This window comes from Trachymyrmex cornetzi, unplaced genomic scaffold (assembly GCF_001594075.2).
Source record: "Trachymyrmex cornetzi isolate Tcor2-1 unplaced genomic scaffold, Tcor1.1 C3814844, whole genome shotgun sequence".
Lineage (NCBI taxonomy): Eukaryota > Metazoa > Arthropoda > Insecta > Hymenoptera > Formicidae > Trachymyrmex > Trachymyrmex cornetzi.
Genome location: NW_017294343.1, coordinates 1 through 718, shown reverse-complemented (window position 1 = coordinate 718; position 718 = coordinate 1). Strand labels below are relative to the sequence as shown.

Sequence of the window (718 nt, the reverse complement as noted above, 5' to 3'; positions counted from 1 at the left end):
ATATATATATATATAATGCATATAAAACGCAATTTTATTTGCTTTGTAATAATATTACCTGTGAGGTAAGATGTTGCTCGTACAAAGTGTTTTCTAGGTGGATAATCTTTATGATAAACGGAATGATTCAATATCAACTGTTCTATACCAGTATCCAACCAAGATCGTTGAAGGACAAAGTCTCTATTTTTTAACGGAGATGGACATGCCACTAAAATTTGTACAATAGCAATAAAGCGAGATGTAAAAATTAAAACTATAAGATTCATAATATAACATAATACTTGCTGGAATAATATCCAATATCATTGTTTGGATTAAAAAACCCTATATCTTTTGATTCAATCATATGAGTGTCCCAAACTTTTCTATACTCAGGATCATGTAAAACATCGTATAGTGTTTCTGGTGAAACATCGGGGAAACGTGTCCTAATCTGTAATATCAAATCAGTCAATCTCATTCAAAAAGTAAAATTTATTTGCCGAAAGAAGAACTTACTTTCACCATTTTAAAACTAATTCCTGGGACGGATTTTGTCCAAACAGATAAATCAGGCTTGTTATAATCTAATTTCCAATTGTTATTATCGTCATACAACTGCTTCAGTTTCTCAAAATCTTTATCTTCTGCAATTTTGACAATGCCAACATCCATTGTAACAATCTATGTAAAAGCAAAATAATATAAATAACATATATATATATATAAATAAATA

At 28.8% G+C, this 718-nt stretch overlaps 1 protein-coding gene across 1 annotated transcript; it reads right to left on the bottom strand.

Moving 5' to 3' along the window:
* Positions 1 to 42: 42 nt before the first annotated feature.
* Positions 43 to 662, bottom strand: LOC108757827 (PCTP-like protein; the record flags this gene model as incomplete). The annotated part of the gene is made up of 3 exons (XM_018502496.1): positions 502 to 662; positions 289 to 436; positions 43 to 211 (listed from the first exon to the last, which is right to left on the bottom strand). Coding segments are annotated over exons 1-3 (473 nt in total), but the record flags the coding sequence as incomplete, so codon positions are not given.
* Positions 663 to 718: the final 56 nt, after the last annotated feature.